Genomic DNA, 25,044 nt, shown 5'->3' on the forward strand with positions numbered 1-25,044 from the left:
AATGACTGCAAAGGGTTGCAAAACAATTTAAGAAGGGAAACATAAATAACAAGGGTATGCAAAATAACATCAAAGAAATGCAAAATATGTGCAAAGGGTTGTAAAACAACCACAAAGAGACACAAAATGACAACAAAGAGATGCAAAGCAACCAAAGAAAAACACAAACAAGTCCAAAATCTCACGACCTTATTGCAGCGCTAATCATGCTAGCGGCATAAATTGCTTCATACGCCAATGTTACTCCGTCGGCACCCGATGTTTACCGTTGACTCACAATATCCACGCAAACACATTTTCAATTCAATACTTTATTAATAACTGGTGCAATTGAAAAGACAAAAAAATTAAAAAATCAAGTAAGAATACATTTGCATATTATATCATCAAAACAAAATATTCAAAGTGGTTTAATACAGAATAGAAATGGCAAGTTTATTTTTTTTTTTTTCAAACTGGAATGAGAAAAATGATGCACAGCTCTGAAGGCCACTAGTGTAAAGTTGTCCAAACTTCCCTTAAATGAAACTTAAGAACAACAAAACTGTTCTGACCCACAAAAAAACCTAAAATAAGCTGCTGCCACTTAACTCACACAAAGCTGTCTGTAACTCATCTCTAAGTTTATAAAGACATCTTCTCTGTTTTTTTTTTCTCATGTATTGTATAAGTGTTGGCTGCATTTACACATTTCGAACAGATTTCCCTTCGTATCTTTGTGAAACCAGTCCTGTCCTACGGAGGTCTACGGAGGTCCTGCTGTACGTCGCCCTCAACAGAACCGGCAAAACACTGCGCAGCAAATTAAGCGCTATTTGTCAGATTTCTCTTTTTTTTTTTTTTATTTAAGCTTTCTATCACAGTATCCAGACAGTTCTTTGTTCTGTTACGTGCTGTTTTCAGTTTTAAACTTTTTTGGGTCACATTTTGAAGGGCCTCCATACAGAGAGAACCTAAATGGAAGCTCTCGGGTTATATTCCAGAAGTACGATTATCGTAGAATCTGGAGAATAAAAACCAACTAAACATGGATAACGCTCCTTGAGAAAGGCAGACGACAGAAATGGACTGTGTTACAAAGGCTAGTTGTTCCGTGGTGTTGTGTATATTGTGTAAATCTTTTATCTCGCGTAAGATTGCGTACGTGTTTGGAAACACAAGTTCACACGTTTAATTTGCACACGTGCTAATGTAACTCGTTGAAGCCAGCTTTTCCACGTGAACAATCGGCTGACGTTGGTTCTAAATCCAACTGCTGGCTAGTTAAAGTAGCTGGGGAACATTTTTTTCAGGTTAACTGATTTAGTTTTGACTGCGAACCTTACTGAATGATGTAAAGAGTCACCACAGCAAACCTTTTAACATATCTGATGTGTTCGAATATTATTTGTCTGAAACTGCGTTCAGGACTTTCCGGGTTTTTCTAAACGGGGTCTGTTAATGATCTCTAAGAGAAACCAGTGGACGCCTCTATCTGCTACGTGAGGGGCACAAAACGGTGCAACATCGCCATCAGCGGCAGTCGTTGCACGATTCGAGACCCAGTTGCAAAGAATGTTTAGGAAGGACTTTGTGGCGAGGAACTTTTTAAGGTAGGCTGCATGCCAACGTTTTTTGGGGGGAAATATTGTGCATGCTCATCTTACCGGTGGAAGATTACAGGAGCTCGCACACTTTAAAATCTGCAAGCTCTCAAGCTTTAAATAATGTAAAGTTTTGCCCTGCGAGGTCTTTCATCAAGACAAACACGGAAAAAAAAACTTGGAAGCTGGCAAATTTCAGTGTGCGGACCGGTTTCTGTGCATTGCTCAAAGACTGTAAATGGATAACTTTTTTTTCCGTCTTGTCTGTTTGGCAATAAAATGAATACATTTCTGGCACGTTTTGTTAGTGTAAATGCAGCCATCCACAGGTATTACCCACAGCTTTGTGCCGCGTTTTGACAGCCGTAGCGAGAAAAGCATGACCAATCAAAATAAAAGAAGTACATTTAAAGAACTAATTGTACTGTAAAAGGCCAAGGCACAAATAATTTGTAGCAATCAAAATGTCCATAAAATTACAGGTTATGTAGAACGTGCCGATCAGTGCATTGCTTGGTATGCAGTTACAGTGAATACAACCATACTCGACAGAATAATCACAGCAAGCACTATTGCCCTCTGAACTACATGGATGCCATAAAGTGCTCCCTTTCAAACAGAATCAATGCACATACAGATGAGTTCATATACAGAAAGTTGAAAATAACTGAATGACACACAATATTAGTGTAAGGGCAGAAATGTGTTGAAAAAAATTAGTTTAGGTACATACTGTATATGTTTCAGATTATGGCTTGGAAAGACAGGGGAAACATTTATATTGAAGTTATCAAGCAAGTTTTCAAAATCGTACCGATGTGATATATTTAGTGGAATTTTGTGGGTGTATTGAACCTTTTTGAAGTTAGTTTCCCTGCTGGCCTACCGAACAGCTGCTGGCCTTTCAACCTTGTCGAAGAGTGAATGGCTGCTACGCCTATAATGAAGTGTTTCCACTGTAAAATTAATTAAATAAGATTTTGTCCTTACAAAGCCTCACAAGTACACAAAACTGTGCCAACAACTGTTTGGGTTTGTGTTCAAACTCCAGTACACAAAGAACTGGACATTCGGGGATTTTTGGGCGCCAAAACCAAATCATGGATTGCACTGTTAAAAACAGAATAAGCATTAAAGAATCAGGGTTGGTACATGACCAAAGAAATTGACCAACTCTTAGGAAAATGTTAAACCCAGGGTTTTAAAATGACCAACGATAACAACCATTGGTTGGAAACTCTGTTGGGAAAACAGGCTCAGTGAAATGAAACACCCTTTACAATTTAAACGAAAGACTATTTATCAAATGGCATTTTAAGATCATAAAAATGGGGACCAAATTCATTAATTCACCAGTATGTCGAGAGAGCATATTCTTTGTTTTGGAAACTCTTTAAATTTTCAAAGTGACAAGCCCAAGACACTGTGACAAGAAAAACAACAAGATGCTGATTGTCAAATTAACAGATAAAGGGTTATTCCAACACTTAAGACTGACGTCTGTGCTACCTACTGACACCTAAAGAGGTGATTTTTGAAGAGCCAAACAAACAGAAAAAGCATCTCTGAAGTGTCTGAAGGTACAGTATTCTCCTTTTGTAAAATAATGGGGTGTGCACATTAATTATTGGAGACATTTAAGTTATTCTTCATCTTGTTCAATTAGACTTATTGAATTTTGACATGCCACCCTTAACATAAAAACATCTATTACACAGAAGTGATGCTGAAAAATATGAAGACAAATCAAAGACGGAGCTATCGTCACGGGAGGGAAGATTAGAATAGTAAATGTGTGAATCCTGCATTGGATCAACATTGGAATTTATCAGTTTACTTTCTGCATGTCGTATAAAGATGCCACTGGAGACATTTTTGCAAAACAGCAATTGAAATAACACGTGGAAACAAACAGCACAAAGCTTTTTCCGTAAAAACAATATGGTATCATGTTCGGGCAAATTCACCCGTAACATATGAAATGTCATTGACTTCACAAAATGGACAGGAAATTAAATTGGAATTATTTTTTCCATTGTAAAAAGTCATGCTAGCATTCCTCGAGGGAATAGCATTTGTGTACTTATTTCACACACTGTCTTAGCAAGACAGAGTCTCCACTTTGTCTCAAACCTAAAAAATTCGGAAACAATTTTTTTCCCCAAAAATGTAGTTTTCCTTGTCTATTACACCTAGCCAACTGATTTCATTTAATTGTTTCAAGAATATGAATGAAATTTAATAGAGACAAAATAACTTGAACATGAAAACTTAAAATGGAGAGTGTGCTGTATCCTTACTGTGCTGTTGCTTTGTACGCGTGAATTAATTAATAACAAGTTTTGATTTCCTGAGAAGAACAACTTCAGGTTCATGTGTAACAAATGATAATCTGAAATTATTTTTATCGTTACCTGTTTTTGCTAGCGTCACTTTTTCGCAGTGTATTTCAGTGTCTTGGAAGACAATTTTTTTTTTAGTTTAACAAATTATAAAATAATACAAGTTAGTTTTAAAAGTAATTTGCCATTTAACTATAAATGTACCAATTCTGTTATATAGTTATTTCTAGTGATATTCTTAAACTGATACAGGCCAGTAAGTTTAGAAAGGAGGCAATAAAAAGTTTTGAATTTCAAATGAAGGCAATGTAAGTCACAAAAAAACAATCTGCAACAGTTTCTTTCAATGAAACTTGATGTGCAAAGCAACAAAAACACCGGTGTTGAACGAATTTGGAGAGAGACACTTTAAACTTCAGCAGAACACTGAGCAACTCCACCGAGAATGGATACGACATTTAAAATCTAAGCTCATATAAGAACAAATAAAGAAAACAAGAAGTGAAACATCGCAAACTTTACATTTCTGTGCATCTGAAATCATGTTGGGTCTGAATTCGGTAAATGAGCCAAAAGCACCACAAAGCTAAAAAACTGTATTTTACAAAAGCAAGACCGTACTGTGCTCATAAAATAGAATAAAAAAAATAGACGGCGCACTGCAGAAAGAAACACATTCATAAATCCTGTGTGGCGTGTTTGGTGTGTGGTGAGATGAAGTGACACTGAAACACTAAATACAGAATGACGAGGTGGAGTCATTCTGAAGGGATGTTTCTTGCTTCAGAGGCACGATGAATGGAGGTCTACAGGGATATATCATCATGTTATGATTTTCATATCTATATGTTGTGACATTTGATGCCTACGTCGCAAGTTCATTTATTTTTCTAAGATATAATTGAAAGGCTTTCAGGAGCAGAAGAGAAGTAATAGTAACAACAATAATATTGTAAGATAAATAGATAATAATAATAATAAGGGGTTGAACTCGTTAATTTCACAGACTATAGCCAACCCCACACCAAGCTTCTCATGTTAGCGCTTGTTTTAACCTGCTTGGAGCACCAGGTGGGTGGAGTTTTAGGAAAATTCTGATTAAGTCTGGTAAATTCTGGTTTGAAATCGAGATGTTTTATCAAACCCAATTGTGATTCAATGCCAAGTGCACCCAACAGCCTCCTCTTCAAGTACTTAAGGTACAGTACCCAAAACTGCAGAATTTTTGGCGAATTTGATGTGTCAAGGCTTGGGAAACCAAATGAATTAACTCAAACATAGTCGCTGGTTTGATCGTGTAACCATGACCAAATGACGGCTTAAAACCAATGTCAATAAACTTTTAAAAATTAGATGGTTTGAGCGCAGGTTCTCTTTTTAACTGCAATAAGCGCCTATGCTAAAAATAAAGCATGGCGTATAAAAATAACGGCTTTAGCAACTGACGTTCATCATCACCAGCTCTTCGTTTATTCTTGTGGATCAGGACACCTTGTTGTGTCCAACTGAAAGTAGACGCAAAATTATCCAACTAGAACGGACATTTTTGTAACTACATTCGTACGCTCCATCAGAACCTTCCTGTCAGAACCGGGGAACTGTACATTCAGTCAGAAGAGCTGGATTTGACAACAGCACTCAACCTTGCTGCCAATTTATCCCAGCGGTAACTCAAAGTCATTAACACTGAACCAAAGCTTTGTTCTGTTAACAACCATTCTCCTGTCTTGGTTTGAACAAACCAGTTCCAAAAATGAGCCAAAAACTCCACTTCTGCTGAGTAACCTCAGCGAACAGGAGTCATTTTGAAAACTGCATTAGATCGGTGTGATTTGCTCTCTAAGCAACAAACAGTCATAAAAGCACTAAAACGTTCAGTCGAAGCCTGGTGTGGAAAGTTTGTCTGTAAAAGTTCCTCTGATGGTGCTTGAACATGCTCTTAGCTGTGTGATAATAATTAATAATTCATTTGTGTGGATATAGTTGGTTGTCAGATATTACATTCAGTATCATTTGTTGTCCTAAATCTAAAGTAGTAAATGCTGTTTAGGCCTATATGTGATCATCTGTAAAGCTTTTTTATTTTCAGTAGGTGGTCAACTGAAACCTCTCCCTTTTGCAGCCAATCACGTACCGGTATATCAACGCTGTCCTTCCAGTATGCGCTTGGTTGTGTTCATAACTGGACATTCAAGTTGCTCGCAGTGCAGCAGTGAACTATACAGAAAGTTTGAAGTTGGTCTGAATCAAAAAAATTCAAAAAATGTAATTACTCTAAAGATGTGTTGTTGGATAGCAAAAAAGGGAGTCTTTTAAAAAGATGTTTTTGCTACAAAGTTTTCTGTTGATGGATTGTGTTCGTAATTGAATGCTTATGACTGATGTTTGGATCTCTGGTCACTATTTTTTATTCTGCCTTTAATTTTATGCTCCTGTACCCCACTTAATCAGCTTTACAATTACCTGGGGTCATTTTAGGATTATACATTATAGTGCTGAGTACCTGGACAGGCTACTCAAAACATAATGACACAACATAATTTTAATCAGATTTCTGCATTTTTAGGGACATTTTTGTCAGAATTTGTATTTTGTACAGAAGAGGACTTAGTCCTGCTGCTGCATATTGATGAGGTATCATTAGAAAATATTACAAATGAATATTATGCATATGAATGCAGCAGTAGACTGCCCTACCTTTTTAAGTACTGTACTGGATTTATTGGATTGGATTTTGTCCCTAAAGTAGAAGAACATTTGTTTAAGGTCAAGTTTGAACTACAAATTCCAATGCAGAATTTCCCGTGGTTGTATGATTCTACTGAGCTACAACAGAACATAATAAATATGTCTAAAAAAATGTCAAGTATAAAAACCATCCCAATACCCACACTTGCCGAAGGTAGGGATCTTGTGCCTACCTGTGTGGTGTTTCTGGTAATCATAACAATCTTGGACTTTGAAGGAAATCTCGTCACTATTGTAAATATAAATTGATTTGTATCAACCATACAGTCTTAAAGTTGCAATCTAAGAGATTCAGAGGATATCAAGATATATTAAACTTAAAGTGTCTAGATGCACAAGTAGTCCGACTATATATATATAAGACAGACATACATGCCATTATATTACTTTGAATTTTGTTTGATTAAAGGCAAAGCTTCTCAATCTTTGCTAAAAGGTAAAAAAAAAAAAAAAAAAAGGGGTTAATTTAAGCAATATTGTTCAACAGGAGTTCCACAGTGAAGAATTGATGAATAATAATATTGCAACAAAATCCTGTGGAGGTCCTGCCATAATTTTGTCAGCATCATAAACTATCTCTAATCTGTTGATTTATGTGCTAAAACCAGCCCGCAGGCGCAATAGGATTGATTGTAGCTCTGGATACCACTTTGAATCGGCACCACGAAAACTAAGCATCAAATACAATCTAAGCGTTGTAATTGTTGCCATTTTTCCAACAGGGATCCCAATTTTCTTCTACTTTAAATGTGAGTATTGGGACAGACCCATACTGTTTCATTTTAAATGTTTCCTTCTTCGTTGTGTTTACTGTGAACCCTTTTCAAGCAGAGCTGAACTACAAGAGGCTCAGGAGGCTTTGAAAAATGAAAGACGTACAGGTGGTTTTATATCCCTGAATTCATGTGCCAACAAAGCAGCAGAGATTTAGTGTTTCAAATTCTGTCGAATTTTACATTGTTGTGTTTCTGGAGTGGAAAAGTCTGTATGTGTAAAGTGGTGACATACAACTCGAGCACAGTGGCGTGAAAACGAAATGACGGGATCCAGAAAAGTCTGCTTTCTGGACAGAACTGATCCTCGGAGAAAAGCAGAAATGGTGAAACACGACTGCCGGCGACTAACCAGTGTTTTCTTACCCGAGTCCTTCTTTCTCTCTCTTGTTCACGAGTCCTCACACACACACACATATATTCACGCAAACACACACTCGGCGAACAACAGGCAAAACAAAGAGACAGGAGACTTTTGGTTCCAGTATCACCCTCTAACCGTCACCCCTAGAATGGTGCATTATCATGCAAACCATGCAAAAAACAATGGGAATGTATTCATATAAAAAAATAAGTGTTACAAAATGGCATAGCAAGTTTATGTATCCATTCAATCTCTTTTTTTCCATTTCCTGATATCCTGAACTTTGCAGTGTCTACACTAAAAATCGCATGCGTTACATGCAGTGCGGTTGGCTTTGCAGCAATAAAGCTTTTTGGGTGTATATAGTATGTATATTATTGTTCTTTTTTATTTCAGCTTAATTTTTGCAGAGAGTGCGCTGTACAGTTTTACTTTACAAACGGTCGGGATTCCCTTTATTTTCTGTTCAGTCTCGGTGCCATGGCTCTCTGTCTGGACCGCGGTCGGTTGACGGGATCTGCGGCGGCCTCTGAGGGTCGATGACCTCTTTCGTGACGTTGCAGCATCAAGGCGGATGAGACCCACCTTTTTTTCTCCCAAAGGTTCGGTCCAGAGGTCTGGCTTTGACCCAGCGATTTGGGTTTAGAGGCATGGGGTTGGATTTTAAGGTCTTAACTCAAGAGTCGCGGTTCTCTGCGTCGTAACGAACGAACATGCTTCCTCTCAGGGTGGCGTGCTCCACACGGCGTCGCCGAATCCCTCCCCGGTGGAGGAGAGAGGCAGGGGCCCCCCGCTGGGCGTGAAGGGGTCCGTGTCCGTGTCCGTCTCCCCCTCCGCCAGGTAGCTCGGCCTGGGTTTCGTCCAGCCGGGGTCCCCGGCCGCCAACCCGGCCCCCATCAACATGTCCTCCCCCTCCCGCTCCCCAGAGATGCTGAACCCGCTGGGCGAGCGCTCCAGCTCCTCGTGGTTCACCGACAGCATGGAGAGAGGGGAGTCGTGGCCCCGCCCCCCTGTGGTCCTGCCCGGCCCCGCTGACATGTCCTGCAGGGAGCTGATGGGCAACACTGTGGGACGCTCGGTGTAGGTGGGGATGGCTGTTGGAGGTTGGTGTTGGTGCGACAGCCGGGGTTGATGATCCGGAGGTAGAGGGCCTCCTCCCGGAAATCCCACCCGTTCTCTGCCTCCTCGTCCTCGGCCGTAATACGGATTCACGCTGCTGACGGGCACCTGGTACGACATGTGCGGGAACGCCTCGGCGTAGTTTAAGAAAACCCGTCTGATCTCACCGCTCGCCGTGGGATTGCAGGTCTCCAGGGTCATGTGGGCGGCGCCGGCAGAGTCCACCTGCAGGTGCTCGGTGTGCTGGATGTGCATGTCCACCAGGAAGTCCAACTTCTTCTCCATGTCCTCCACCTGAGAGAGACACATTTATACAAGAGGCACAGACTGATGATTAACTGGTTCAGTGTGTCAGTAAAGATATAAAATAAGTTGCTACAAGTGTGAGGTGAAACACAGCCTCATCACTAGATGCTACTAAATCTTACACACTGATCTTTTGAGTAAGAACAGGCAAGCTAACAAGCTATGGTTTAGCCAAATAAGTGTATAGGTAATATATCTGCTGTAAGAAAAGTCATCTTTAGCCTGGCTTTGCCCGATTATTGCTCAACGCTTCTCTGTAATTTACAACTGCGAACAAGCAACCAGAAAAGAGTCTTCTTTAAGTATGTCATCACACTTAAATGTCTGAAGGTCGAGCCTGACAGTTCCTAATGCACATTTGCAATAAGGTGCACAACACAGAAGCAAATGCCAAAACTACAAATCTTTTTGGGCTCATGCCAGGAGAGCAATTTTAATTCAAGTGAGCGGCTTGTCCTTGATACATCCACGGTTGTGCAACACAACTAATACAATAAATTCCTCCATTTCTTTGGCTCTCCAATGTGTTTTTCAATCAATATCAAATGTCAGCACTGTCAAGGATGCATACCGGTACAATTTTGGTTCTTTTTACACTGAAAGAAGAGAATGTTGGTATGAAATTTTGCCAGTATAAACGCTGGCACGACCAAGTTCTGGGGACGACCTTTGGGTGATTTATTTCCCTCAAAGAAGTGCGTCATCAGGCATTCAAACCATTAAAGGGGATGTGAAAAACTGACCTCCGAAAGAACAATCCGAACATTAGTATTGGAACTCAAACAGCAACATTTGGGCCCCCGAGGTTTTTTTTAGGTTTGCATCTGAATTTCATGTCTACCATCGTGTATCTCACTTTCAGCTAACAAAGAACTGTTGGGTTGATTGATTAGTACATGTGTTGTGTCGGCGCTGACGTAATGGAAGCTGGAATTCATTCATTCCTTATTGTCAGTTACTTATCCTCACCTGTCTCTCCACCCTGACAAATCTACCCATCATGCTTTGGTCTTCGACATCTGGGATGGAGGCGGCTTTGGCAAGGTACGACTCATTCCTGGAACAAAGAGACACCGAGAAGATGAGGACTGCTTTGTTCGGGAGAAAATGAACTGAATTATGACAAATTCATAGTTGTGACATCAAAAATAACGAGAAATGCCAGCGTTAATGCTATTTTATCTTTTTCAGACAGTCTTGAATTGCAATCGAATCTTTGCTGTGCGCATTGATGAACAGTGTGAAAGTACCTGGGTGACTGATTGGGCGGGTAGGTAAAGGGCGTTTTCTGAGTTTTCTTGTGTTTGGGCGTTAGAGGGGGTCCAGGGGCAAGAATCATGTCGATCCTTAAAGGGACAAGAAAAGGGATGAGCGTGAGGAAGAGGAGATATTTGCAATATTCAAAAACAGACGACCTGATGTGCGATGCGGTTGCTCACCTTGTCTGGAGGTATTTAATTCTACAGAGCATGTCCAGGTGTCCAGCAGAGTACTGCTCGATCACATCTTTGACATCGTAAGGCCTCAGAGTTTCCTTAAACCGCTTCTTGTTCAAGAGGAATTGCATGATCCTGTGAGACAAAGAGTTAAAGGTTTGAAACATTACAGTGACAATGTATTAAACTCGGAAAACAATGGAATTTGTTTATTATAATGCGACTGGCTCCTTTAGACATCAAGAAGCAACACTTTTACTCCGAGCTCCTTCTGGATCTATAATGGCCATTCTGACCACTTTGTATTTGTGACCTCATTCTTTTGGTCTCTACCCCAAAGCTTGAGGTTCAATACATACCGTAAACTGACTGGCTCAGCTGCCTCATCAAGGTCTATAACAATCCACCTGTTGAACTCCTTTACCCGTGAACAAAATCACCAATTTCTTCAATTGGGCTCCGCGAACCACGTCCAACTCAGTGTAAGCAGTCTCCCTTTTACCTGAGATGGCCTCAGACTTGGAGCAGCTAACCCTTATCCTAACCCCTTCACACTCACAGGTCAAAACCATAAAAGAAGAACCAGAATCTGTCAGGTATTTCTGAAACAGTGCTAAATGAGGTGAAAGTAAGGGCTCATTGTCTTGCACAGGAATCCTCAAACCCGACATCTCTCCATTCTTTGAAAGCCTTCTCGACCTCGAGACCTTCCCGTCAACCCACTGAGCTCCTTCTTTTGTAACATAGAGCTCCCCTACTTTCAGCTGACTCTTCCCAGAGTCAGCGGCTGCTGATTGCGAGCTTCCAGTGTTTGGCAGAAAGTCTTAGGTCCTGAAATTAAAAACCCTGCAGGTCTGAGCATCCCATTCAGAGACCCATTCAACCCCCAATATAATGGAGTGGACGGAAGAAGGACTTTCACAGGGTTAATCACTCATCTCACAGGCCCCTCCTCACGCTAGATTGAATTCCTGCATTATGTCAGCTGTGTGGCCTATAGGTTTACCGGCGCACTGTCAGCATGTGTGAGTTCTGCTCACACTCTCTCCAGTTTACGTTGCTCACACAGTGCGTTGGCCTTTGTACTCCTGCAGAGTGATGGCGTATTGAATGCCCACACTTTGAGGACCAAATTGTGTTGTCATATAGAGTAATGAAAATTGTCACGTATTGTAAGTTGGCATTAAATTGATGATTTGTCATTTCCTGACATAAACAACCATTTTGTTTCTGCCCTATTTTTTTTGTTTTGTTTAGCAGGACAGCTAAAAATGGTTCCACTTTGAGGAGTTCCTTAAATATATTATTTCATACTGTTTTATTAAAATGTTTTGTTTCGGTGTGACTTTAAAGGACCAGTGATCCTCAGTTCCTGACCTGACTGCTCTGATGACCAGTTTCAGTGTGGGGATCATCTCCTCCAGGAGGATCTCTGGGGGGAAGCCCCGCTCCTCTAAGGCTGGGTCTGCCAGGGCTCCGGAATCTGACAGAAAAATGCAACAGAATTATGCATTAGCAAAAAAGAGATTCATGAGATAGAAGAGATCAATCTTGCAGAACATACTCATCCTTTTCATTTTCAGAGGTTTCGTACCTTCAGAGCTCTGGCGGAGTGTGTAGGCCTTCATGCGGAAGGCGGTGCGGAAGCGTTCCCGGTTACTGAAGCCGGCAGGTTTGGGCTCTTTGGAGGGACTCTCCTCGATGGAGTCGGCGTTACCCATGAGCCTCTTGCTCATCCCCACAGATGGTCGCGCATTGGGAAGGCGAACACGCTCGAGTAGACTGAGTTTCTGGCTGAAATGGGACGGAAGAGAAAACCAAAGTCATGTGATAATTTACCAAGCAAACACAAACTGGATCAATGTTTTATGGCCCCAATAGTTAATGTACCTTCCCATAACATGGAAGTTATTGTTTTATTATAGAGATATTAAAAGGTTAAAGAAGCGTTTCCTGTGGGTAGATGTTTACGTGACCAAAGCTGTGCCCAAATGTACCCAGTTTCGAATTTGCCAAAGGAGAACCAGAAACCCTTCATATTTTTTGTCACTTGTACTCAGTTTCTTTACGAAGGACATTTCGGCCCATGGATTCATACCCGAAGAAGGTCATCAGGATGCCTTATCATTGACCCTTGTTTATTTTCTAGGGTTTTGTTGATTTGTAGATCAAAAGACAATCTAGACATTCAGGCTAAAGTTGAACCAAAACTGATTAAAGTTCTTTAAACTTTTGAAAAATGTAAGCACATTTTACAAACAGTAATCAATGCCAAGATCTAGCTAACACTGAAATGTGGTTCCTGAAATCCTGCTGAAACCAGTGATGGTCCAACTCAGGACCTCCGAGTTCTCTCTTGGCTGTACGTTTTCCTGAACGTAAAACCACCAATTTCTCGTGCCGTTTTGGGGTTCTTGCCCTCTTCCACAATCCGTCTGTCCAGTTTTTCAGTCAGAGTTTCCTCTCTCAGAGAAGTTCTTCATGGTCTGCTGCCTCAGCGTAACAATGCTGCTCTCCTAGCAGAAGGAAGCCTCAAAGAACTGCGAGGAGATTGGTCTCCTTTATTGTCCAATGGCTGACAATATTCGGCCTCACAAAGACGGGAGCTCCCTGGGTAAAATAAGACTCCTGTGTGCCTTGGAAGAGGCAGAGAGAGGTGGTGTAACCAGAGCCGACAACGGCCTAAACAAGGCCTCTGAAACGTGGAGCGTTCTCAGCGACTTTGCTCCCACAGTAGACACACAATATGAGCCTCTATGTGTCCTCGGGGCAGAATAGGGACGGCAGATTACGGCGCTGAGAGGCTGCAGAATAGGAAGCTTTAAAGGCAGAGAGAATCTCTTTTCGGACTGCTCCTCGGCCGCATAAAGAGCAGAAAAATGGGATGTAATTATCCCGTGGATCTCTGTAAACGAGGCAACAAAGCGGGAACAAAATAATGCTCGTTATCTCCCACAGCTCGGCCTTCCCAAGACACACTTTTAGTTTTCTTTATCTGCGCGAACCTGCAGTGAAAATATCAAAAGATAATTCCAGTTTATTACAGTTTTGAGTTCTTTTTCCTTTGGTCGAAGTCGTTAGGATGAAATTGTACTCGACAAGTTAAAAGCTGAGACTTAGGAACATTATCTAAAAACCCTTTATTTGGAAAATAACCTGATCACTTGAGATTTGAACCTGAGATTTAAAGGAAGACGACTGCTACCGTATAAACAATAGGTTAAGGCTGAAGCAGGGGGGGGCGGGTCCGTAACTTGCGGGTGATAATTTCACTGTTCACCTTTGTTTCCTCTGTCAAATATGTTTTTAATTGTGTAAATGCACACAAACAACTTATTATATATTATACAGCTCGATTGCCACAGATTGCCTTTAATTGCAGCCGTTCCTATTTTTCTAAGAAGAACAAAACGGGCCGAAAGGAATTGTCTGACCTCAGTCTGGTGCACCAACACTGTCCTCATTTTGCAACAGGCCCTCACAATGATAGCAAAACAAGAACAACACACACACACACACACACACACACACACACACACACACACACACACACACACACACACACACACACACACACACACACACACACACACACACACACAGTACTACTGCAAAAGTCAGATAAAAGCTGTAATATCACACAGCGCGGCGAAACACACACACACACACACACACACACACAGAGAGTAAGTGGCTTATCGGCCTCTTGTTGGACATGGCAGCACTGTTGTAGTTTCTGGCCGTCGTCCACCTCTTCGCTCAGAGCAACAAGATAATGTCAGACTGCTAATTTCCCAGCCGCTGATCCTGCAAGGCTCTTAAAACTCTCTCCGCCTGCCTCTCAAGTCTTTGTTTCCCTTCCTTTGTTTCCTCTCCCGTTCCTTTCCCACCTCTTTCTCCCATTATTTCCTCACTTTTCTCCACGCTAAACAGCACGAGTAATTAGATCAGATTAGTCTTGCTGTTTTTCTTTTTCTTTTTTTGCAGCTGCAGAAATTCTGATATTTTTGGGCTACAAATTAAAATTCAATTTGATATAGGCACCGCCAAATTTCATGGCACTTGACACGGTAAAGTCCTTACAACAGACTTTTACAAAGTTATACAGAGGAACCCAAAGATTCAACGATTTCCCACGTAAGCGAGGAGTGAAAAACTCCCCTTTAAAGGGAGGGGAAAAAAACCAAGTTTTTAACGGGAAGGAAACCTCCGACCGAACCGGGCAACTAAACAAGCAAACTCAATGTCATTTTATTTGTAGTGGAGTGGTAGCAGAAGTTTAAGAGATAGGTATGTCAAAACCTGGACCTACAGTATTTTTGACCCTTCAGTTCAGCCTATGAAACAAACTGTATTTTCCAGGAGTCTAAATGACCTGAACTCCCCCCCCCCCCCCGCCACCCGCCCCTCCTCTCTATCAGACGGTGTATCAGGGCCCCCATTGTATGTTGCCGCTCAGTGGCTTTTAGCAGCCGGTAACCTAATCCGGCGCGTTGAGCGCGGCGGCTCGGTGGAAGTGGCGGGAAGGCGTCGGAGCAGAACGCTCCGCTGTAATGGGCCCGGCGACGCTGACCTGAATCGAGGTTATTGAGGTTAACACGACAGCTACAAGCGTCGTAGTCCGGAGATACGCATTTCGTTTGTCTCTGGCGACACGTAAAAAAGCTGTGAAAGGAACAAAAATTTGATTTCAAAGGATCTGTTGTGGGATGAACATGAGACGATGTTTCTTTCTGGAAAAAAAAAACTAAAATTCTGTATTTTTTTCCAAAGTTTCTGTGTAAAACTAAACACAGTCTTTGATTATGGGTTATTTGCAGCCTTGATTCAAGGCTTTCGAGCGTTTACATGTCAGTCTTTCGGCAGTTAAAGTGTTCGATTCGCTCTGTTGCAACAGAGGAAACAAACGAGGTCAACGTCTACCCGCCGTCGCCTTCACCGCCGAACCGAAGCGGGAAGAGAAATCTGTCAAACCGCCTGTCACAGACGATGAGCTCGGGAGAAGAAAAAAAAATGTCTGAGGGTGAGGAAAGAGCGTGAGCCTGTGAGTGATAGACACACTGATGTGGGTTTGACATATTACAGTGTTTCGTTGTTTTACAAGAGGAAACGCTTCGGCGACGAGGACTCTTTGGATAAATGGGGGGTAAAACTTGTCAAAGTGTTTGATATCTTTAAAAAAAAAAAAAGAGGTACGGAGGACGGTCTTATTACCAAGGGTTGCCTTGTAATTGGGCCGGTGTTGGAACTGGTACTGATCCACAACAAGACACACGAACAACTCCTCCACTACCTGCTGCTGTTTAATTATCGGCTGATAAAGATTCCGCCTCCTACCGGCCGCCTCATGTGGAGCTTTGTATTTTTTGTATTTTATTTTTACTTGTGCAGCCCTTTGTGACCTTGTCCGGTGTTATACAAAAATTAAACATTATTATTATTGACGCAGGGTTTCTCAGGCTTTGTTCCTACAAAAAAAAAAAAAAAGCAGCAAAAGGCATTTTCAATTATATAAATATCAGAATTATCAGAATACTTTATTAATCCCCACGGGGGAAATGGTTAACCCCGTACTCGCTCACGTCGGCTTCAGGACGGAAAAACTGAAGAATTTAAGAAAAACAAGATAATAGAATAAACTAAATATACAGTAAATAGCGGTATATAATGAACATTATTAATATATCATAATAACATATAATAATAATATAGCATCGAAATATATAATAGTTTTAAAAATAGCATGTAGTTTATAAAAACGTATCATCTTTTGATAACATTTTATACATTTTATTAATGTAAAACAGCACAGGACAGAAAAATATGTCCGTTTTGGTCTTCAGTGGGTTGGCTGCTAATTGACGACACTTTTTTAGACGAAACATGCTGATACATCGAATTCAAAGAAGTGAGAATATTTGCACTAAATGTGAAACCCCTTGAATTCTGTGGAATATTTGACTTCCCTTTTAACTTAGTTCCTCCTCTGCCTTAAAGTTACAGCAGAGACAGGCAATCACAGTGACTGTTTCCTGTCTTTGTGCTTCAGTTCTTCTGGAGCACAAAACACGAGCTAATTGTCTAAAAAAAAAATATGAAGGTAGCTGTTCAGTCACGTTGCTGAGATCGGAGGGTGGGGGAGGGGTGGGGGCAAACGTGTGATTGTTGATTAGAGTAATGGACTGATGACATAATCGCAGCGGCTCGCGAAGTCAAGATGAATCTTCTTGTCAGTTCAAACATCCTCGGTGATTTTTCTCGACACGTTTTGATGTGGAGGCTCATTAAAGTCGTTCGGAGTGACGGAGGGGAAAAAAAAAAAAAAGAATGGAAAAGCATCAGACACCGAAGACCTCTTCCCTCCTCTAATTACCAGATCTAAACTGTCATTCATAATTGAAACTGTAACTAATGGACCCGCTAATAGGTTTCTAAAATTAAAAAATCTCCCATCTTTGAATGTCGTTAATGTAGCTAATGTGGAAGGAGGCGTCACGAGTGGGCGTTCAAAATCTCGACCCGTATTTACTGCGCCCATTAAGCACCGGAGATTTTGTCCGACTCGTGAATGAAAAGCAATTTTGAAAAGGCGGACGGTGGGTGGGATATTCTAGGAAAAATGTTCATTAGTCTCTGCTGCAGCGCCACGCCAGGGCTAATTAAAGCACCATCGGTAAGCCTTTTTCTCTGGGCACAGCTCTGTGTCATTTACAGTATCTGCTGGAGATCAAATCGCAGTGACCTACCTCGCCATGGCCTCCAAGGTCTCCTTCCTTTGGATGTGGAGAGGGAGAGAGAAAAAAGAAAGAGAGAGCTGAGTCACCCTTAAAACAAAAAGTCCAAAGACAACTCCTCAAACTTTGATTAAAAAAACACACGTTATCTCTTTGAGGCCTATTTCAAAAAGCCAACATGGCCACTTAAATATTAAGATCTGAGAACAACTTGATGTATAAGTCAAAGACTTTAAGGGTCATTTTTAGTTTGTTTCCAACTGCTGTATTGCTCAATAATGAGCTTGTTGTGGGTCAACTTTGTACTTTTGCACCTTCTATGTAAAGATTCAGGGAAACGAGAAGTTGTACAAAAACAGCACACGTCAGGGCAAAAAGCTCGAGCTCCCTCGGCTTGGCTCCGCCCCCCTTTTGCTCACAGCATCGGAGATTATAGTCTGGAAACCCATTATTGTTATTATTATTACTGTTTGCTCAGCCACTTCTCACTTTTCTGGTACAGGTGGTTGGGTGTAGTATATGTCGTGTACGTATTATGGTCACTTCTGGTTCCAAAATAGCAACATGGCAAGATGCCGAACTCGAGGCTTCAGAACCAACTTCGCGAACCAACGGGTGACGTCGCGGTCGGTTGATGCTTGGGGGGCCAATCAGCAACCAGTGTGGGCGGTTAAGTGCCATGACATTGAAATCAAGTGTTGTTGTTTTTTCTAAATGTAGTTCAAGCAGTGGTAGAGTTTTGCCGTATATGGTCAGTGCTGACTGGTTAAAGGCCGCTCCAATAGTTTCCAAATTACCCCGAGGTTTACGGGCAATTTCTGTTTCCTGTCAAGTCAGATATACGCCGTTTATTTCCGACTCCTCGTTTCCTTGAAACAACGACCCCATAGAGTCACATTAGACACATTAATGGGAAATACAGCACGTTAAAATAAACCAGAATTATCCTCTAATCATGTTGAGGCCTCTGATTCCATTTCATGGCACCGGGATGTAGGAAAACCCAACAGAATTCATGTTCAGGGGTTTAATGTAAATGCACAGTGGCGCACGGAGGATGTTTAGCGGTACTTGCCTGAAACAGGGAAGAGAGATGACAGTTTCATAAAATCTCCATGTGGCAATAAGGTCGTCCCTGATTGGATTGGTGGAATAATATCGCCAGGCAGACTTGAGATAAGAAGAAAAGAACAGTCAAACAATCTAATGTGATCGAAACCTGCAACAGGCTTCAGGGGATTGAGTCTAAATCTAAAAAAAACAACAACTCCCAACTGGACCAAAAGCACACGAGAAGGACGATGATGACGTCGGGGAGGTGTGTGTGTGTGTGTGTGTGTGGTGGGGGGGGGGTCAACTCACCTGGATGAGCCCAGCGGCTGGATGTCTGCGCTTCTCAAAGTGCTTCTGTCTGTGCTGTTCCTGGACCTTCAGAGCCAAGCCCGAACCCAGAATACCCTGCAGCCAGAAAAAGCACAGCCGAGAGCTCACGCTGCATGAATACCACCAGGTCGCTGCTAATCCGACACAAGTCGTTTGAAAAAAAAAAATGAAAAAAGGTGGGCTTAACATTTTGGGGGCGCCGCACACACACGATCGTTTTAAATGAACTTTCTTAAAGGTCGCATCTGTCAAGTTTCAAAGTGTCCTAAAGGGTAAGAGACACTAGTCGCTTTCTACGTCTTCCAGCCTGTCACCTGTGAAGCACTTTGCTTTGCATACTAACCTGCATGAAAGGTTCTGTACTAATAAAGTTTGTTTTTTGGGGGGGCTAAAGTTGTCTGTCTTTAAGTGCAGAACAAAAAGAGCTGTGTTTGACTTCTCAGTCCATCTTGGTGTAAGTGAGTAAACGGTGTAACTTTACAGCAAATCTCCCTTTGTCAGCAAATTTAACCACCTCCCGAATTTCTGCAATCGACTATCAGCGGCTGTGTTAAATTTGTTAAGAATTTTGTATGGAAGAGTGTACTGACTGCAGGCAAAGCGAAGAAGGACACTCCGATCAGAGCAAAAGTGCCGGCTAACAGTCTCCCGGCCCACGTCTTTGGGGTTTTGTCGCCGTAACCGATGGTTGTCAGTGTGATCTGCAGGAGACAAAAAAAAAAAAAACATTCAGTGACAAAATGCACTTCAGTGTGAATTCAGTCCTTGACATTCATCCCCCAACAATCGTCAGTGTCCTCGTTTCAGCTGTGATATCTTTCTGCGGAGAAACTCGGTATCGATCCGCCGAAGGGCACGTCGGTGTTTCCCGGTGTCAGAAAATCACCTCCAACAAGCAACCGGTTGACCGCTGAGCATCGGGCGGAAGGACACTTCAGCGCGGCAGATGCTCAGCTGTCACAAGAATTTGAACTTTTCGGGTTTTGACCTTTCGGACGGTCGCTTTAATGAGGCCGTGCTGCGGGAAAGAAAAACAGCATCACTGCTTCTCTCACGAGAGGCATTCATTAAAGTAGCTCCGCAAGCTGCAGGCTTTTTTTTTCTGGTATTGTTTGGCCTCCAAGTTGGACTCAACAAAACAAAAAGAAAGAAAGCCAGCAGCACACTCTGAAGCTCTTAAGGTTGGGCATTCCTGACAACACTTGAAGGCAGCACGATATTAGTGGCTAAAAAAGCTGTTTTTTTCTTCTTTCGGCAAAAAAATATTTTTTGGGCAGAAATCCCAGATTTGGATCGAAACCAAAATGTTTTCAGTTGATGATGTGGCCAGGCACCAGTCTGTCCACCGAGCTGCGGCCAAATCCAATCTCAACTCGGCAGATATCGAGCCAACAAACAGACAAAAACTCTGCGGAAATAATTACCTTTTGTTGTCATGAAAACAATAGAATAAATTCTGTCAGTGAACTGAAATATTTCCTCTTGTTTTTAGTGCAGTTTCAGTTGTCTCTGGATTTTTGGAGAGTAGCAATTGCAGTTCTATTAATTTTTTATTTTGAATAATTGAATTTATCTACTTTGCCTACATTTGCACCTTTTGAATCTTTTATTGTTTATTTCTACTCTGCTTTGTGTGGTTTTACAGATGTTGCTGTATAGCATAAAGCCAGGTCCATAAATTATGGACTGTGTTGGATCACTGTGGGAGAAATTTCACGTCTCGGGTCCGTCGCGAGGTCCCAACAAGAAGTCTACGTTGTCTGGAACTTTAGTGAACGTACGTACCAGTCCCCACCACAGTGCGTCGGCGTAGGTGTCAAAGTCCTGCGGTTTGGGCTGGGCCGTGGGGTTATCGTGGTCGGACACGTTCATGGAGACGTCGTCCTTCTCCACCAGGTAGACCAGGAAAGACGCCAGGATCAGAGACAGGAAGCCGATGTACCAGGCGGTGATCAGCTCCTGCAGAAACAGAAGTGCCCACATGTGCCGCGATGAAAACAAACCAATGTGGTAAAAACTCGAAAAAAAAAAAATATATAGAAATCTTTACTACATCTTTGCAGGCCTTGTCAGTTTTGGCCTTACTTCCCAGCATATAATGGTCTCCAATTCAGAGAGTGTCCTGTATTGTCTATATCGGTCAAACACTTCAACTGCTTTCACAGTCCATAGTCAAGACATTATTTTCTAAGTTACATTCTAGTACGCATTTCCACGCCTTTACGCCTTTGCAACTCCTTTCAGTGCCAAACTTTATTTCACTGATGCATTTCACTCAGTTCCTGGAGAAAGTGAAGGAAGTCGGCTCGGGTCCAGTCCTACCTTACTGTGCGCGTAGATGGCGGATCCCAGCAGTTTCCAGGTGCCTCCTCTCCGGTCCATGCGCAGCATCCGCAGGATCTGCAGGAAGCGCAGGCTGCGCAGGGACGTGGCCAACACATTACCCTGGTTACGCACCGCCACCACCGGCACCGAGGCAATCAGCACAAAGATGTCTGGGAGAGAGAAAAGACAGCAGACAAAAACTTTCATAAAAGATTCTCCACGAAAAAAGCTCTCATCAAAGCTTTAATGAGTCTGACCCGACACACTGATTAAGTCGTCTTTGTGGGATGATGAATGCATTTCGAAGAGCTGCTGCAGAGTGAGTTCTTAACAAGAGCTGAGCATAAAGACGCTGATGAAATGCTGCTCATAAGATTTGGTTGTCACATCAAAAGTAGTTTATGGGGATCTTTTTTTTAATCCAAAGTGCTTCGCAGCGTCATAACTGCAAATGAAATACCGAAATAATGCTTGTTAATATCAATGATAAGATAGATTCAACTTTGCATGCGTTCATTGTATTTCTGATACGACTACATACCTCAGCACGGATTTAAGGAAGATGAAGCCACATATTAAAGTCGTGCTGCTTGTAAAGAAGTCAGAAATCTTCGTTTCTCAGTGACACCTAGAAAGTCCAAACCAGTCAGCACAGTTCTTCGGTCAAGCGTGGACGGACAGACGAGACGTCTCCCGTGTTTAAATCTGATGATTTTCAGAGCCTCTGTCAGCTTTTGGAAGTCGTGGCTCTTCTTTCCTTTTCTGCATTTGTGGCCAAAGCAGCTAAAGGCTGATGTTTTCTGGGAGAGTTCGAGAGATTTTCTGGCTTCTCAAAACTGGAAAATCGTGCTGGAAAACTTCTTGTGTGTTTATAGCAGCTGATCTGAGACAGCTGAGGGAACTAATGAGATCCATCGTCAGTCCTAACCTCTATTGGTGACGCAACGTGGACGTATTTTGACCAAGGTGCCTCAATATCTTTGTTATCTTAATACTGTGGTTCCTGCCTTAAATTATCTTATTGATGAATGGCACAACATCTAACTCATCAATAACAAAGATATTGCTGTTCTGCACTAAACCTGACACCCAGGTGCTGCAGCATCATGTTACCGTGACACCAAGCCAAACAGACACACTGCTGTATCATTTGTGTCCTGGTTTAAATAGCAAAACAGTGAGACAAAACTGCCACCATCAGGGTCAAACTGGAATTTACATCATTGCCCCTTTAATTTTCAACCAAAACAACGTACCGTCATTTTCATTCATCCTTACAGGGCTATTAGTCTTCTTTTAAACGTGAAGTTATTTTTTGCAGTGTCTTTGTTTCTTTTACTTTTGCTGCAGTTAAACCTATTTGTATTAATTCTCCTTCTTCAGTAAACGTCCAGATAAATTTGGTCCGGTTGTATTTGTATGTATTCATGCACTGCAGGAAAAAAAAAACCATTAACAGCATCAGCAGAAGAAAAAAAACAACACTGTAAATAATGTGTTGTTTACCTTTCCACCTTTGTTGGATCTCTGCTCCAGTTTAGTTTCCCTCTGTTGTTGTAATTCCTCCTATATTTCCAACAGGGGTCGCTAAAGGTCACATTGTGTCTTTGTTCATATCCCTTTGGTATAAAAGCACCCGTGCGCCATGTATATTTATTGTTATTTTCCTTGTTACGCAACATTTACAGGGCATCACCAATTTTTTTTTAACGCTCATTAATATTTATGATTCCACCTTCTCCTTACCCAACATACACAGGGGTTTGCGAGCGAACTTCAGCCTCCCCCTCCATCCTTTGTAGCGACAGCAGCAACCCGCCGCCCAAATCCTCAGTGCAAACTCTGCTCCGAAGATGAAGATGGCGAAGGTTTCCTGCGAAGAAACATTCAAATTTTTCAATCACTTCAGTGTTGCACTTCAAACACAGAAATTTAAACAAAATATAAGCTGTATAACTTTAAAAAAAAAAAGGATTTAAATTCAACTATACTTACAATGTCAATATTACAATTTTAAAATTTTAACATTTTACTTGGGGTAATATATTTTTTTTTTATCATTTTCTTGCAGTTTTATGGTGTCCGTGTTCTTCATGCTTTAATCGGTCAGTTTTTTTTTTTTAAATGAATTATTTTACAGCTATATTGCAATGTTTTTATCAGCGTTATTGCATTTTCCTTTATTATCTTAACTGTTCTTGATCCATTTACTTACCTTTTATTGTTCCATAGTTCCAGTTAATTCTTCAAAAGTTGGTTTTAAGTAGGTTTCATTAAATCTTGTTCTTTCATATCTACATCCGATGTGTACATTTTCCATTTGTATCTGTTTGTTTATATTACAATCAATAAATTAAACATTGTGTTAAAAATAATAATAAATAATTAAAATCTTAAGAGGGAATAACAATTTTTTTTACAGGGAGGTTAAAGCTTTTTCTTCAGGAAAGAAAAAGAAGAAATTAAATCTCACCAGTATAACCAGCCAGTGTGCAGACACCTTCTCGTGTTCCCTGAATGTGGTCAAAATGGCCAGAATCAAACAACCCAGGACGATTAAAAACCTGCAGACACACAGAACAACCGGGTCAGCGTAAACAGTATGTGAGAAGAAAACACTGCTCATGTGCAGGAGACGGAAACATGACAACAAATATAAACATGTGCAGAGAAACAAATCAGCAAAATTGAGGTCATTGATCCAGAAACACAAGCAGTGTCTTAGTGTCGCCACTAGAGAGCGCTACATCTCTCTTTGGACAGCACCGTCAGCTGTCGGAGGATAAACAATCTTTTCTCTGCAACTGTTTTTTTTTATGGCATTTTAGAATTTAACAAACGGAAACAACGGACAGGAGGGTTCAGTTCTTTGCACGGCGGCTTGAACATTACTGTCTGATGTGGAAGATGTGAAGGAAAGAAGAAGAAGAACAACAACAACACCCGGGTCTTTCTGTAGCTGCAGGATGTGAGTAACATCTCCATTGAGAATAAATAACTGACAATGTGCTTTTTTCCACAAGTGATCACAAAAGGGTTTTAGGAGGAAGATATCACATCACATTTTTCACTAACATTCAGGAGTAACTCCAAGAAAGAGACAGAAAAAAAAAGAAGTTTGGATTTCAGGTTAAAGAATCAAATCAATAGTTTTTGTTGCAATTAATAAAAGTACACTTTTTCAGGATATACATGTTTTTTTTTTTTTTATTGTTGCAGCAACTGGGACTGCTATGTGTGATTTTCCTCAGGCATTGATAATATTTTTGGTCAAGTCTCTACTTTTGCCATGAGTTGTGAACGCTAATTTGGATTTTCCACCAATGAAGACCAAAATGACGTACGGCATAGTGCATTTACCTCCTAAGGAATCAACAAAAAAACCCATTTTGTAACACTGTTCATTATGTCCCACTAAAGTAATCTTATTTTAGTGCTTCTTTTTACAACCCAAAAGAATAAATTATGTATTTTGTTTTAGTGACCACGTCATATGTGGGTCTTTGAAACCCATTTAAAAAAAGCTTTCTGCTCCACTGGAAGACAGTTTAATATCACAAAGCTTCTTACACGGGAACCAACCCTTTATCAGTGTTACTTTAAATTCAAAATCTTTTAATTTACCTCAACCATTTATCAGTGTTATTTTAAATGAAATGTGGGTTTTTTTTTTCCAATAAAAATCACCTCCCTGGAGCATAGTGTATCAGCAGATCAAAAAAAAAAAAAAAAGCAATATATCCCCTTTATCAGATTTGGCTGGACAGATATCCAGACCTGTAAAATGTGTAACACTGCAGGCAACCAGAGGAAGAAGCCAAACCCAGTATATTACAGATATCAAGTCACACTGTTATTAATATAAAAAATGACACAGTGGTGACCATTAAATAAAACAGATTTAAAATCATAATAATGAGTTAATGACAAA

At 41.1% G+C, this 25,044-nt stretch overlaps 1 protein-coding gene across 2 annotated transcripts in view; it reads right to left on the reverse strand.

Annotated features, from left to right (window-relative positions):
• Positions 1 to 823: 823 nt before the first annotated feature.
• kcnq3 (potassium voltage-gated channel, KQT-like subfamily, member 3) overlaps positions 824 to 25,044 on the reverse strand; it is an 87,106-nt gene continuing 62,885 nt past the window's right edge. For both annotated transcript variants that reach the window (XM_069720493.1, XM_069720492.1), the window contains exons 3-16: positions 23,587 to 23,677; positions 22,860 to 22,986; positions 21,111 to 21,283; positions 20,574 to 20,747; positions 19,379 to 19,489; positions 18,768 to 18,863; positions 18,481 to 18,575; positions 17,418 to 17,444; positions 12,266 to 12,465; positions 12,049 to 12,154; positions 10,675 to 10,806; positions 10,486 to 10,581; positions 10,205 to 10,292; positions 824 to 9,223 (exon numbers count right to left, since the gene is read on the reverse strand). In XM_069720493.1, coding sequence (XP_069576594.1) covers positions 8,534 to 9,223; positions 10,205 to 10,292; positions 10,486 to 10,581; positions 10,675 to 10,806; positions 12,049 to 12,154; positions 12,266 to 12,465; positions 17,418 to 17,444; positions 18,481 to 18,575; positions 18,768 to 18,863; positions 19,379 to 19,489; positions 20,574 to 20,747; positions 21,111 to 21,283; positions 22,860 to 22,986; positions 23,587 to 23,677 — 2,206 coding nt within the window. In that variant the 3' untranslated portion in view covers positions 824 to 8,533. The remainder of the gene's footprint in view (positions 9,224 to 10,204; positions 10,293 to 10,485; positions 10,582 to 10,674; positions 10,807 to 12,048; positions 12,155 to 12,265; positions 12,466 to 17,417; positions 17,445 to 18,480; positions 18,576 to 18,767; positions 18,864 to 19,378; positions 19,490 to 20,573; positions 20,748 to 21,110; positions 21,284 to 22,859; positions 22,987 to 23,586; positions 23,678 to 25,044) is intronic.

Source organism: Brachyistius frenatus, unplaced genomic scaffold (assembly GCF_029030835.1).
Source record: "Brachyistius frenatus isolate BFR_SWC_R1_liver_20210118 unplaced genomic scaffold, ASM2903083v1 Contig_242, whole genome shotgun sequence".
NCBI lineage: Eukaryota > Metazoa > Chordata > Actinopteri > Embiotocidae > Brachyistius > Brachyistius frenatus.